General features: G+C 49.0%; 1 protein-coding gene across 1 annotated transcript; it reads right to left on the bottom strand.

Annotated features, from left to right (window-relative positions):
* Positions 1 to 4,825, bottom strand: LOC309346656 (carbohydrate sulfotransferase 4-like). The gene is made up of 2 exons (XM_081870534.1): positions 4,696 to 4,825; positions 1 to 1,474 (listed from the first exon to the last, which is right to left on the bottom strand). The coding sequence occupies exon 2, from the start codon at positions 1,459 to 1,461 to the stop codon at positions 265 to 267; it is 1,197 nt and encodes a 398-aa protein (XP_081726660.1). The 5' UTR covers positions 1,462 to 1,474; positions 4,696 to 4,825; the 3' UTR covers positions 1 to 264.
* Positions 4,826 to 12,296: the final 7,471 nt, after the last annotated feature.

The following is a 12,296-nucleotide window of genomic DNA, read 5'->3' as shown; positions in this document are numbered from 1 at the left end:
TGCTGCATCCAGATCCCTGTCCCTGGGCGAAATTTCAGCTGTAACATGCTGCCAACTTGCAGAAATGGAAGTGACAAGATTCTGTGACGAGCTGGGCAGACTTCTCCCTTGTGGGCCGTTGCATCTTTTTTTTTTTTTTTTCATGACTGCTGTATTTCAGGAACAGTTCAAGTCAAGCTGCCATCTTGCTGGCAGAGCCACTGCCAGTCAGTGTGGAAAATAGTGAGCCGAATGGACCAATAGTGTTAGGAAGCTTCTGATGTCTCATCTGGTCCAAGTCCAATAAATTGCAGGTGATGCTTCCAGGCTCCTTTTGCTTTCCTGATTGACAAGAGGCGTTTGGGCATAAAAGAGGTCTAAGGCCATATTCTTCTGCTCTTCCTCAGACCTAACTAGCGGATAGCCCAGTAGCTTCAAGGCATCCTTACAGACCTCTTGCAGCTTTGCTATTTGGAGATAAGGAAGGGCCTTCCTCCAAGCCTGTGACACATTCACTGCATCCCTGGAGTCAACATCAAAGGCCTGCTTGCCAAGGCCCTGCCCATGGGTGATGTTGTGCACCCAGGACTGAAGGTTAGGAGAGAACGGCAGTCCTGCAAAACTGTAGAGTTGAGCAGCTTTGGCCAAGGGATTGCTGGCAATATCTTCATACCGCACCAAGAGGTAGCGATCTTGGAGGGTGCTGGGAAGGGCCTGCCTGCCTTCAGTGTAAACCTCAACATGACTTTTGCAAATCTCCCGCATGGCAGCGTAGGGCTCGGTATCCATTGCATTCCTCTTGTGTCTCAGCACAATCCTCGTGTCCCGGGCCAGGCTACCTTCTGTGTTCTTGCGAGAGTGGAAAACGGCTCTGGGGTCACGGACCAGGTGGATGATTTTGAGGTTCAGGGAGGGGTCATTAAGGAGAGTATAGAGCACCTTGAGGTCAAAGATCCGGACCACCTTCAGGACAACATGGCTGTAAGACCTGCAGGCCTCTTCGACTTTGCTGAAGGGGGATTTCCTACAGAGCATCTTGCAGGCATGCTTGGAGATGAAGTCACTGCGCTGGAAGGAGTTGCACACTGGTGGGGAACACAAGGCCCGGCTGACCTCCCACTGGAAGAGTTCTGACACATTTCTCTTCTGTGGAAGGTAGGCATCGAAGACTGACATGTCGCACTTGAAGACTGACCGGATGAGGTCCCGCACTGCCATGTGCAGGACCTTGGCGCTGTTTTGGTACATGGTTGCCCAGACGTGCCAGGCTGGCTCCATCATGTAGAAGGCATCAGGGTGTTGGCTGAAGATCTGCCCGACGAAAGAAGACCCTGACCTCCAGGAGGAGAGGATGAGAATGTGCACCTGGGATGGCTCCTGCACCAGGGGACATTTCCTGCCATGAAGCTGAAACCAGAAGGTGAGGGCAATGACCTGTATCGCCAAGATCCCAATAACTATTAACCTGGTCAGCTTCAGCATGGCAGCCCAAAGCCTTGAGGGTGGGTAAAGAGAGAGAAAGAGAACACATTTCAGAGAATTGAACCACTATGCTCCTAGGGCCAAGACCTTTCAACACCCGTCCTGTATTCAGAACTGGAGAGCTGTTTGAGTGCTAACTGGAAAAGCACTTGTAGACAGGCTAAGTAAGGGCTGATCAAATCCATTGGTTTTGATCAGCTTGGACAACTCGGACAAATTCTGGCTTTTGCAAATAAGTTGGCCAGAACAGATAATGTTCTTAGGTCCATGATGTTTTCTAAATATACATGTGCATATTCAGCTGTCACTTTGAAAGGGTGTGTTGTCAGTCATATAAAGAAAGGTTAAATAGGAATTGTAGAGAAACAACTGACCTGATGGCAACCTGGGAATTGGGTCTGGGCAGAAGACAAAATGGCAGGGGATATTGGTCTAGGCAGCTCCTGAGAGCCCACTTCATAAAGATGTGCTCAAAACAGCATATTGATGGTACTGCATCCCAAGCATCCTGATTAACCCATTATGGCACATCAACAAAAACCTTTCTCCACAATGCTGGAGGGGTGGCAGCAAAATGAGGACATTCTGCTACACATGGTGGCATTGCCCCTGGATCTGTGTGCTCTGGGCAGGGATTCTTGCTGAAATTGCAGGAATTATGAAGCAACCAATAGATCCTGATCCCACTGTAGTCCTTTACTACCCTATTTTGTCATAGCTATCTCATGGTATTTCTCCTGGATCTTACCCGTCTGGAAATTGCTCATCAGTGGCAGTCTCAGGTTGGATGAAGTATGGCAAATTGCACTATCATAAAAGTAACACAGAAGCAGTAAAGATGCAAGAACACAGAATTCTATGCAGAGCGGTGCAGGGCGACCATTTTGTTGACACGTGGTTTCTCTTCACAGCATATATGGGAGAGAGAACACAAGATGAGACTTTTGGAAAGACCTTCTCCCACATTTATATCACTGCTATTCTTAGCAGGGAGTACTCCAAATTATTACTCTTAAACTCTTTGAATTGCTCAGAAATTATTCATGGGCACCATGTTCATTTCACTGGTTTTGAAGAAACATACATACCGCTAGTTCCTGAACTGAGTGAGGAGTTGGCAGGAGAGGGGTCAGAGCTTGGCAGTCTCTGAGGTTTTTGGTGGGAGCTGTCTCAGAGACCAGGGGAGCAAATGCCTATAGCCACTAATGCTGCCATCCCCAAAGGGAAATCAATGCCCTTATGCTTTTAAAATAGACATCCTTCTGGGAATTCCATACCTTTGGGGTGGGGAAGAGGCTGCATTGTGGCATGCAGTGCCAATCCCACCGTGTTGCTTGCATTATAGATGCCACCTGACCTTTTTAAAATGGGAATGCAAGGGGGAATTACAAGCTGGTTAGCATAATGTTGGTTCTGAGTAAACAGGTGGAAAGCATTATCAAAGATAAAATTATTAAGCAATATAGCACAGAACAGGTGCAAGAGGCACTTTTGGGAATCTAAGAATCTCTTATGATCATCACAAAATATCAGTGTCAAATAATAAGAACTGGTGAGCCTCAGAATCAACAATAGGCAAGCAAAGCACCTAAACACCCCCAAGTGCAAATAAAGCATGTGTTCACGCACGCACACGCACATGCGCACGCACACACGCGCACACACACACTACATCCAAAAAACCTCACCAGAGGCTCCTGAATCACTAAAGGCTTCTGAGCTGCCTCCAGAGAAGCAATAGACCTGCTATCTCAGCCCTTCAATCTCAGAAGCCAGTCTCGTGCAGCCAGGGCAAATTAATACCTAAGGCATCTGGGAAGGCAAGCTAGCTAGCTAGCAATGCCTCTTCTGCACAGATGAAAACATCCAGTCAAGAAAGCAAAACCCCAGGTTGTTGGCAGCCTCAACACGGGAGCAGAAACAGAGCCTCTTGAACAGACGAACCATGCAAGGTGTTCCCTCCCGTTTCCACACACAAGTCAGTTTCACACACTGCCGGGTTAATTCCAAGAGGGGCAGCTGTGTCAGAACAAGCTGCAAGAGCATATTCTGCCCAACGGGCTCTCAGCAGTCCGGATCTGACACCTGGGAATTTTAGGAAGGTCTATATGAATGTATAGGGACGCGGGTGGTGCTGTGGGTTAAACCACAGAGCCTAGGACTTGCCGATCAGAAGGTCGGCGGTTCGAATCCCCGCGATGGGGTGAGCTCCCGTTGTTCGGTCCCAGCTTCTGCCAACCTAGCAGTTCAAAAGCACAAAGTGCAAGTAGATAAATAGGTACTGCTCCAGCGGGAAGGTAAACGGCGTTTCTGTGTGCTGCTCTGGTTTGCCAGTCTTGCTGGCCACATGACCTGGAAGCTGTCTGTGGACAAACGCCGGCTCCCTCGGCCAATAAAGCAAGATGAGCACCGCAACCCCAGAGTCGGTCACGACTGGACCTAATGGTCAGGGGTCCCTTTACCTTTAAGAAGAGAAGAAGAGTTTGGATTTGATATCCCGCCTTTCACTCCCCTTCAGGAGTCTCAAAGCGGCTAACATTCTCCTTTCCCTTCCTCCCCCACAACAAACACTCTGTGAGGTGAGTGGGGCTGAGAGACTTCAAAGAAGTGTGACTGGCCCAAGGTCACCCAGCAGCTGCATGTGGAGGAGCGGAGACGCGAACCCGGTTTCCCAGATTACGAGACTACCGCTCTTAACCACTACACCACACATACCTTTATATGAATGTACCCACAATATTTTTGTGTGGCTGGGAACAGTTCCCTCCCTGCTGCATCTTCCACTGGGCTCCCACCCCGTTACCCTCCCTTGGACTTCTCCTTCTGTGACCACTGCATTCACCAGCTGCTTAAGCAGAGGACAGCCCAGGGCTGCACATCTGGTGGCCAGCATATAGCTTCTCTGCAGTGAAGGAAGCAACTGCCCTCTTTGCCTCTCATCTTCCAGGGGGCCGTTGGGGCAACGCCTTCCATCTTGTGGGAGGAAGGGTGGGGTTTTATTTCACTTGTTAAGCAGGCAGTAAAATACCCTGCAACGCACCCCAGGCCCTTACTTCTGCTGTTCCTTATGCCAGATCCCTGGCAGAGTTTTCATCCGATAGGGATCACTTGTTAATGCAGGTCAGTGTCTCCCTCTTTGATCCTGGGCATCCAAGCAGCATGGCGGAAACAGACACATGCTCTCCCACTGGCAGGCGCACACTTTTCTCCCACAGAGCCTCCCATCTCACTCACCTCCCGTTGATCCAGGGGCCTCCTGGGGTCGCAAGCCCAGCTTCCTTGAGGAGCCACAAGCAACAGGAAGAGCTGGTTGTTCCCTGGCAGCAGATCAGCCCAGTCCTGCACTGCTGGGTGCTGTGTGGTGTGAAGGCTGCTGTCAGGAGGAAAGGAGGGAACTCCCAGGAGAGGCACCTGCTCCAACCTATGGAGGTGTGTGCTGATAGGGCGGGGGTGGGAAGGAGCTATTCGGCCAGCACAGCTCTTCTGTGCGGAGGAAACAAAAGATGCCTGCAGGAAAGAGGGTTTGTATCCCAATCCCAGGGCAGTGTGACACAATGCCCTGAGGTGCTGCTGCCCACCCATGCCAGCCCAAAGCTTCACTGCAGCCTGGTGCAGCATCCAAGGCATGGCAGGCTTCCCTCTTGACTGCCACCACCAGAGACCCAGAGCCACCTGGCAAAAGAGATGTGGCAGAGCTGCAAGACCACCTTCATGGCCAATGTCCACACCCTCTCTGGCAACCCTTGGTGCTCCTTCTCTCTGGGTCACAGACTTCCAAAAGAGCAGCTCCAGAGGGTGCTGCCCTACTGCTGCCCTCTGCCCAGGTGCCTCCCAGCAGGGTGGGAGCCAGGCAAGCTGCAAGGGCTGCTACATTGAGATCCAGGGAAAGGCCGTGCCTCTTGTTCCCTGGAGAGGTAACCTTGCTGCTGGGCATTTGCCTGTGGGTCTGTGCATGGGCAGAGAAATGCAGAAAGGGGGGGCACTACATAGGCAAGTGCTCACTGGTTGGGTAACTTGGTACTGTAGTCCAAAATGCTAGGAAACATAGATGCTAAGAAGCTTTCCTTGTCCCCCTCCCCTCTTTGACTCTTGTGATCTCTTTTATGCGGGCATGCCTTGCCTTTTGATCTAGCAGAGTCTGCATAGGGCAGGAGAAGGCTTGGCCTTGGAGGGAGAAGGATGGGCAAGGGAAGGGGCAGGAAAAGTGAGCAGCCCCTGAACTTGGCATCAGCCAGAAGCTTCTATAGGAAGATTAAATCTGACTCTGCGGGGATCTAGCACACCCTGTAAACCAAACCCTTCCTGCTAAGACATCAGTCTCCGTCCAACAGTAACCTTCTGCTGGGAGACTGGAAAGCAGCCAGGCCTGCTCCAGGAGGCTGAGAGCCCAGGGGTGGCTGAATGGGCAGTGATGGATGGGCAGGAAGGGCCGGGCTCCTTCTACTGCCAAGCACAGAGGCTGAGGCTTCCTCCCCGCACTTGGGCTTTTGTTCTTGTTCAGCCATCCGGCTGGTGGCTACTGATGTAGGACAGGCATCCGCATTGCCTAAGGATTTGCCCACACTTTGTTTGTCCTGTGCCTAAAAGGTGTGTCCAATAGGTTTTCATCATCATCATCAAACCTTTTATTGGCATCACATACAAACATCCATAGCAAATTAGTACAGAATTACCACCTTCCCAGTGACACAAAACATTTGTCAGATGAAAGAGGCAGAGCAGTCTAACATTACATGTCTAGGTCTCCAGGGAGATCAGACGTCTGCAATGTGTTTCGACAACAAAAACCAGATAAAGATATTTAGCCACTAACTTGGTGAGCTCCTGATTATTCCCCAAAAATAGAAAATATATGACCTCTAACTCTGGTTTCCATTTGGGGATGCAGAGTTGATCTAGGAACTGCTGGCTGAGACCAACATATAGTTTACATTTAAGAACCATATGTGTAAGAGTTTCCACCTGATGGTCTTCACATGGGCAAATTCTTTCTCCTTCCACCATTCTCGAGAACCTTCCTCATAGGAGGTTTGAAGGACTTGAATTAAACCTGGCCAGCAAAAAAGCTCTTCTTTCTTGAGGATTAAGCAAAAATTCAAGATAATTGTGGTTAATTTCATGTGCCCAAGAAAGTTGAAAGTTAAGAGGGGAGCATGTTTTCTCTGCTGCTGCTGTTGTTAGTTCCTGGCGTTCAATGTCCCACAACCTAGTTTTTTTATAGCCTTGGCAGATGGTGGAGACATTGATTGCAAATATTCCACTGACAGCCCAAGTTGCTGTACCTTTATGTTAAACCGTTGTAGCCCTGGGGAAAGAAAGGGATCTAGCAAAACTTCACTAAGGAGAGGATCTTTATCTGTTGTGAGGCAGATGTTTAACCAGCATGTAAGAAATCTCGCCCAGCTATGGTCTCTATCTTGTGTTGACCTCCCTCTAGACACAAGGCTGCAAAGGCTACACAATGTGGGACGGCAAAATTCTTAAAAAGGAAAGCTGCCTGCACTCGTTCTACCCTGGCAGCCAGACTGGAATGCCGTAGAGCAATTGAGCTATAACTTTGGCGCTGAAGACCTTGAGGGCAGAGGGGATATGTGAATTACCTCTTGTTATAAAGAAACGCATTATGGCCTGCATAGACATCTTACTGGCATTCACTGCCGTTGCACGGTGCGAGGACTATAGTAGCCTATTATGGAATGTGATTCCCAGGTAGTTGAATTTGAATACCTGCTGGATGTGTTTTCCACCAAATACCCAGCTATAGCTTTTGCATGAATTCCCCAAAACCATTATTTTGCTTTAATCAAAGTTCATGCATAATTTCATTCTGGACAGATAGTCAATACAGTAATTTTACAAACGTTTTAGCTCAATTCTTGTCTGTGAAAGCAAAATCATATCATCTGCGTATAGAAGGATGGGAATGCTTGATGCGTTGAGTTTTGGGCTGTGGGCATGCACCTGTTTTAGTAAAGAAGCGAGGTCCTTAAGAAAAAGATTAAGAAGAGAGGGAGCGAGTACACAGCCCTTTATACCTCTGTTTATAACGACAGGATCTGTCATTACATTCCCTGGTGGTGTTCTTATGCGACAGGTGTTCTTTGTGTAAAGCTTTTCAATCAAGTAAAGTAATCTAGGTTCTAGGCCCATTGTCTCCAGTTTGGACCATAACAGCCCCCTGTTGACAGTGTCAAAAGCAGCCTTGATATCCAGGAAGGCCACATAAAGACATTCTTTATGAAGTCGCTTTATTTAGCCGCTAAGTACAAGCGACTTCATAAAGAATGTCGCTTGTACTTAGCGGCTAAATGAAATAACACCGAACAGTTGCATAAAGTAGATTTCCCCGGCCTGAACCCTGCCTGCTCTGGACCTATGATATTATTCTCATAAAGCCAGGTAGTTAGTTTATTTAACTGATGTTTAGCATACAATTTCCCAATGTTTGACAGTAGACTTGTTGGTCGATAATTAGATGGCAGCTTTTTGTCACCCTTTTTAAAGATTGGGATAATTATAGATTGCTGCCATGAGTTTGGTATGATACCAGATCTATCTATCATAGTGAATAGTTCCGCTAGTATCGGAGCCCACCACTCTGGCTTGGCTTTGATCAATTCAGATGGAATAGCATCAGGGCCGGCAGCCTTTCCTGCTTTCATCTGGTCAATTAAAGTTATAACTTTGGTGATGGAGACAGGGGCCCACTCATCGACGAAAGTAAAATTGGCATGGTCCTGACTATCAGGTGGAATACAGTCATTGAAGAAAACCGCCTTAAAATGCTCTACCCATGACAATGATGGAATCAACGTCAGCGAATCATCCTGTGTCTGTGGGGAGTCTGCTACAGCCTTCCAAAATTTCTTATGATCTTTCTTTAGGATGGTTGAGAGTAGCATATCCCAACATGCCTGACTATATCTTATCTGGCTGAGCTGGATAGTTTCCCTAAGTTGTCGAGATCTGGAGAAGTAAATGTCAGGCAATCGAGAGCTGCCCGTCTCTCTGAACTCTCTATAGGTTCTCCTGACCTCAGTTTTAATTGCTATGATTTCTTTGTCAGTCCAATCGTCAATCCCCCTCTTCTTAGGTAGCCTGTGCAAGTGTCAATAAATTCCTCAGACCGAGTCACTCCAACAACAGAGGAAAGTTCACCTTTCCCTACCGAAAACAAATGAATCACATGGTCAAAATTCACCAAGCTTTGGAAAAGAGATAGTGTATGCTCATTAACTTGTATCCTTGCGTGCTGGAGACTCGGTTCCTGGGGGGATGGATTAATTAACTGTTCTGACTTCCTTGATGGAAAGACAAGTTTGCGATGTAGAGGGAGATGGTCACTGAGCATAGGATCACCTATGTAAAACTCAGCCACGTAGGGCATCAAATTAGTGGGTATCAGAATATAGTCCACCATACTATTTCCCTGCAGGGAGATATAGGTAAAATTCCCAGATCCTTCCCAATCAGTTAGCCAATTGAGCCACATCAGGGCCCTGGTGGTGGTCAGCTTGGTGAGTCGCAGACCAGCCAAATTAATTACTGGGATCTATGTTCCCAAATGCGGGTGGCGCTGTGGGTAAAACGTCAGCGCCTAGGACTTGCCGATCGTCAGGTCAGCGGTTCGAATCCCCGCGGTGGGGTGTGCTCCCGCTGCTCGGTCCCAGTGCCTGCCAACCTAGCAGTTCGAAAGCACCCCCGGGTGCAAGTAGATAAATAGGGACCGCTTACTAGCAGGAATGTAAACGGCGTTTCCGTGTGCTGCGCTGGTTCGCCAGATGCAGCTTGTCACGCTGGCCACGTGACCTGGAAGTGTCCTCGGACAGCGCTGGCCCCCGGCCTCTTAAGTGAGATGGGCGCACAACCCTAGAGTCGGACACAACTGGCCCGTACGGGCAGGGGTACCTTTACCTTTACCTATGTTCCCAAAAACAGAAGTCTGGAAGAACAGAGGTAGCCAAGATCTCCCATGCTTTTGTATACACTTCCCACCCTTGGCCTAGGTTTTCCACTAGGCCCATGCTTTCTAGGCACAGGTCTGAGTATTTTTTCTATTTGGCCTGCTGCTTTCCCTGAGAAAACCCACTGTTTCGGAGCTGAATCGGAGTAAACATCAACCTGAAGAAAATCCAGTTGCCATTTGCTATGATTCAGTGGTAAAGAACAGATTTCCCTGGGGGTAAGCGGTGGAGCAAGCAGAAGTGTGGACGAGCTCACAGTGGGGTGAGCTCATGGTGGGGCGTTGGACAAAATGACCCAATGGTTTTCTTCCAGTCCTGACGCTTGACAAAATTCCTCCTCTAACTGTGATATTTGCGAAACGGATTATCTGACATTACTGGCTTTGTGAACACAAAGTACAGGAAGATCAACTTCTTGGATCAAATGACAGAAAAAGAGATTAGCGCAAAGCTAGGGACCCAAATACAAGCAAATTGGTGGGAGGAGAATGAATGAAATCTTCAACGGCTGCTGCTTGGGGGAGAGCTATCCGTAAGGGTAAGCTTCTCTGGGCAAGTTCATGGATGGTGGATGAAATACACTTGGAGTCGAGTGTGAATTTCATGCTCTTTATTCAGCTCATAGTAGCAATGAATGAAACTTTCCCCAAAATGTCTAGCTATATATACATTATTTACACAATGGGCCCCGTGTGATTGGTTGATTCCAGGCTGCTCCTGTAGGCCAATCAGGTTGCGGATTCACCTCCTCCAGAAGCCTGATTGGCTGCTGCTGCTGCAGGTCAATCAGGTTGCTGATTCACTTCATCCAGGAGCCTGATTGGCTGCTCCTGCAGGCCAATCAGGTTGCTGATTCACTTCCACCTGGAGCTGGATTGGGTGGCTCCTGTGGACCAATCAGACTGCTGTATTCTGGATCCTATTGTTCTAGGATTCAGCTCAGTACATAACAATGGAAAAGCTTCCACAGTGCTCCCCTTCTTGATGCCCTCAAGTGAAACCAGAATCTCACTGCATCCCAGTGGCATCATGTGGGGGGCAACGGTGGCCATGGCCCCGGGCACAGAATTCTGAGGGGGAGCAGCCCAGCTCCCCTACAACAGGCTACCTTGCCAAGGCTGTACGCCTGCCACCTTCCAGACCTGTGAGGAGGTGAGCCACGCCCAGGCCTCCATCTCCTTGCAGCTGGCAAAGGGTCACCAACCCCCTTCCACCAGAGGGAGCTCAGACTTTTTCCAGTCTGCACCTGTCCTTCCCTGGGGTCTTCCTCCCAGCATGTACTTTTGGACGAGGCATGTACCCTGCAGTGGGAATGCACAGAGGAGAGCCACCCGTTCGCCTAGAACCCGCTGGTGCTCGTCCTCACGCTGCATGACCAAGAGGCGGCGGTTGAAGAAGGGCTGCGCTTGGCACTTCAGTCTGCTCTCCTTCACCCTGCTCCTAGACCTGCTGCAGCTGTGGCTCCAGCATTGCTGGGATGCCACCAAGCGGGACCTCACTGAGCTGAGAGGGCAAACATGGTGACCATCCAACGACCTCTGCAAGGAGCGGGCGCCATAGGGGTGCAGCAAATGAAGTCCACTTGTTGCCTCCAGTGTGATGCCCACAATGAGGTTAGGAGGAGTCATTCTTGCCTTGCCCCAAGGGCTGGCCACATGTGGTACGCCACTGCTGCATCCCAAGGAGGTTGCCTACCAGGGCTGGGCTCTTCCCTCAGGCCCAAATCAGCCCTCATCTCACCCAGCACCAGACAGGATATGCAAGGCCCTTGGCTGTTTACCCAGGAATTTTATCTTGCCATCAAAGGGCCAGGAGAGGCAGAAGAACAGCCCAGAAGTGACTCTAGAGAGCCAGAAATGTCGGAATGGAGAGGAACGCAGTGCGATTGGACTGGGCTGCTTTGCAGTGCTGGAAGAAGCAGGAGAAGAGCAGCCTCTGTGCCAAGCCGGTGGGAAGGTCCTGTGCCAGGGCTTAAGAGAGATTCCTGCTAATGTTTGATGGAGCCGAGTTATATGTTATTTGCCAGGGAGTGCCACCAGAGCCCCTGAATAAAATACGTCAACATATTTAAAAAGCACATAAAGAGTTATAAACTGACTCAGTGTTTACAGCTTTCTGTAAAATATGACCTTTTGTAAGAATATTGTCTTCTTTTAAACAGGAAGTTTCTCTTAGGAGGAAAGACTGTAGCTGTGTGGCAGAGCAGCTGCTTGGCATGCAGAAGCTGTTCCACATTCAAACACAACACACCTTCCCCAGTAGCATCGCCAGGTATGGCCGGGAATGTCCTCGTTTTGAAACCCTGGAGAGCCACACTCAGTCAGTGTAGACAACTGAGCTAGACACTGTGTACAAGGCAGCTTCCTATATCACTGTGAAACAAATGCAGAGAGGGGAAAATGCAAAGATCCCTTAACCTTTTTATTAGCGGGAGGAAGGGAAACCTTTGTGACTCCATGGGCTAGATCCTTATCCAAATCAGCCTCACAGGCCAAATTTGGTGGGGTGGGAGCACCAACTTGTCAATCACATGATGGCACAACAAAGTCATGTGCAAGGTACTTTGAAGTCCCAAAATCAGGATGTCAAAGTGCTTCCAAAAGAGATGGTTTCTTTTCTCATCCTAGCAGGTGTAACTATAGATCCCCCGCTAAAACGATGGTTTAAAAATCCATCCGTTTCAGTACGAGATTCTGATGCACACACTTTCCTGATTCAGGAATGGGTGTGTCTCAGAACTCCCTGCTAAAAAAGAGAGGGTTGCCGTAGTTTTAGCAGGGGATCGTATGCAAGTTTGCATAGAAACTTCTGCTAAAACAGGGCAGGGGGGAGGCCTCTGTTTTAGCAGGAGGTTGCAGTGCAAACCATTTC

This window comes from Podarcis erhardii, assembly GCF_964252035.2.
Source record: "Podarcis erhardii genome assembly, chromosome: 7".
NCBI classification, from domain to species: domain Eukaryota; kingdom Metazoa; phylum Chordata; class Lepidosauria; order Squamata; family Lacertidae; genus Podarcis; species Podarcis erhardii.
Note: the sequence above shows the minus strand (reverse complement) of the source record. Positions and strands in the feature narration are given on the sequence as shown.